This window comes from Mesitornis unicolor, unplaced genomic scaffold (genome assembly GCF_000695765.1).
Source record: "Mesitornis unicolor isolate BGI_N332 unplaced genomic scaffold, ASM69576v1 scaffold30186, whole genome shotgun sequence".
NCBI classification, from domain to species: Eukaryota; Metazoa; Chordata; class Aves; order Mesitornithiformes; family Mesitornithidae; genus Mesitornis; species Mesitornis unicolor.
Window position 1 is genome coordinate 16061 of NW_010192162.1, and position 1655 is coordinate 17715.

Consider the following 1655-nt stretch of genomic DNA (forward strand, 5'->3'; position numbering starts at 1 on the left):
CCTTTGGGCAGCCTTGGTGACCCGAAGCCGGAGAGGGGCAGTCATTGGCCGGTGCGGTGGGAGGCAGTGGAACCCTGCGAGAGCCGTGTGCTCCTTGACTGCTTCAACAGGACCAGTGCCCGGCGGGGGAGAGCGCTGGCCTTCATCATCTGCTCGGGTAAGAGCTCGCCCCAGCACGATCCTGCTCTTTCCCCAGACCTCTCACTCGCTCCCAGCCAAGTTGCTGGGATGTCCCCAGCATGCTCCCTCCCCTGGGAAGGGTCCACTGGGCTGGATGTCCGGCTGCAGGGCAACAGCCCCATCCCCATCTACCCCATGCCCCCCATCCACCCACTCCTGCTCTTCGTCTCCTGCGTGCGAAGGCAGAACAGGAAATCTCCCCCTGGCGTGCTTGGTTCCTGGCTGTGGCACCCTCAGCCCCAGGCTTCGAAGGCAGCAGCGCTGCAAGTAGGAAAAGCTGGGGAGTGAGAGCAGTGCACAGCAAGCGCCATGCTATCACCCCAAAACCCAACACCTGTGTGCAGGGTATCCCAGCAGAGCCCAGCTCCCTGCTCATCCACCACTCTCGGGTGCTTGCCACGAGCATCTCCGTGCCATGAGCATCTCCCAGCGGAGCAGCTTGGTGCTGGCATCGCAGCACAGAGAGCTAAGCCACAGGGTGAGGAGTGGGCTTTCTCCGAGTCCTGCCATCTGCCCCAGCTTAAAAGCCCTCCTGTGGGATCTGGGGGTTTAAGGGGCTGCACAGCGGCAGCTGGCAAAGCGGGCTTCCCCACCATGTTTCCCACTGGGACAGCTCAAAGCTCCTCAATGCATGGCCCTGGTACAGCACAAGGGGAATTCGAGATGCCGCGACCATCCCTGGGCCATGAGCTGGTCCTGGGGGAAGGAGGCCCACGTGCCAGCAGGATGCCGAGCCCCGTCAGCCAGCCGCGAGGTCTCCCTGTGGGTCTGACCCCTCTCTGTCTCTCTCCCCCAGGCCCGCAGCCCCAGGCCCTGCGCAGGCTGGCGTCTGGCCCCACGCCGTGCGAAGGGGACATCGAGGTGTTTCACGAGGGGCGATGGCAGGTGCTGTGTGACAACTGGGCGCTGCGGCGTGAGTGGGGCAGGCAGCTGTGCCAGGAGCTGCGGTGTGGGAACCTCTCCTCCAGCACCGAGATCCAGGACCCCCCCTCGACAGGTGTCACCTGCGGGGTCCCTACCCTGCACCACTGCTCTGCCAGCCTTGGGGGTCCCCGGACCTGCTCCCGGACCAGAGTCGTGTGTAAGCCAGCACACCCAGGCTGATGCTGGGATTTCCCTGTGTGAACGCCTGGGGAATGGGCAGAGGGTGCGAGCTCAGGGCAGGGGATGAGGAAAGCCTTACTGGGGCTCCCAGCAGGGTGGTGGGTGCTCAAGCTGCTGGCATCAGCCTGGGCACAAGGGTCTGGTCCCGGTGACACCCGTTCTCTCCCCAGGCCAGGACTCGAAGCCGCTTCCCACCGGCACACCGGCAGGCACCATTGTGAGCATCTGCCTGGCCCTGCTTCTCTTCGGTGTTCTCCTACTCATCTGCGGCCCTCCTGCCTACAGGAGACTGATGAAGAGAAGTAGGTGATGAGCTCTGGGGACTCTCCTCCTTCTCCTCTTCCCCCCTCCTGCTCCGCCATCACCATGTG

General features: G+C 64.2%; 1 protein-coding gene across 1 annotated transcript in view; it reads left to right on the forward strand.

The window, feature by feature from the left end:
- The window catches only part of CD5 (CD5 molecule), a 5639-nt gene that overhangs the window by 2841 nt on the left and 1143 nt on the right, over window positions 1-1655 (forward strand). The window contains exons 4-6 of the mRNA XM_010186993.1: window positions 12-157; window positions 977-1261; window positions 1455-1586. Of these exons, the coding sequence (XP_010185295.1) occupies window positions 12-157; window positions 977-1261; window positions 1455-1586 (563 nt within the window). The remainder of the gene's footprint in view (window positions 1-11; window positions 158-976; window positions 1262-1454; window positions 1587-1655) is intronic.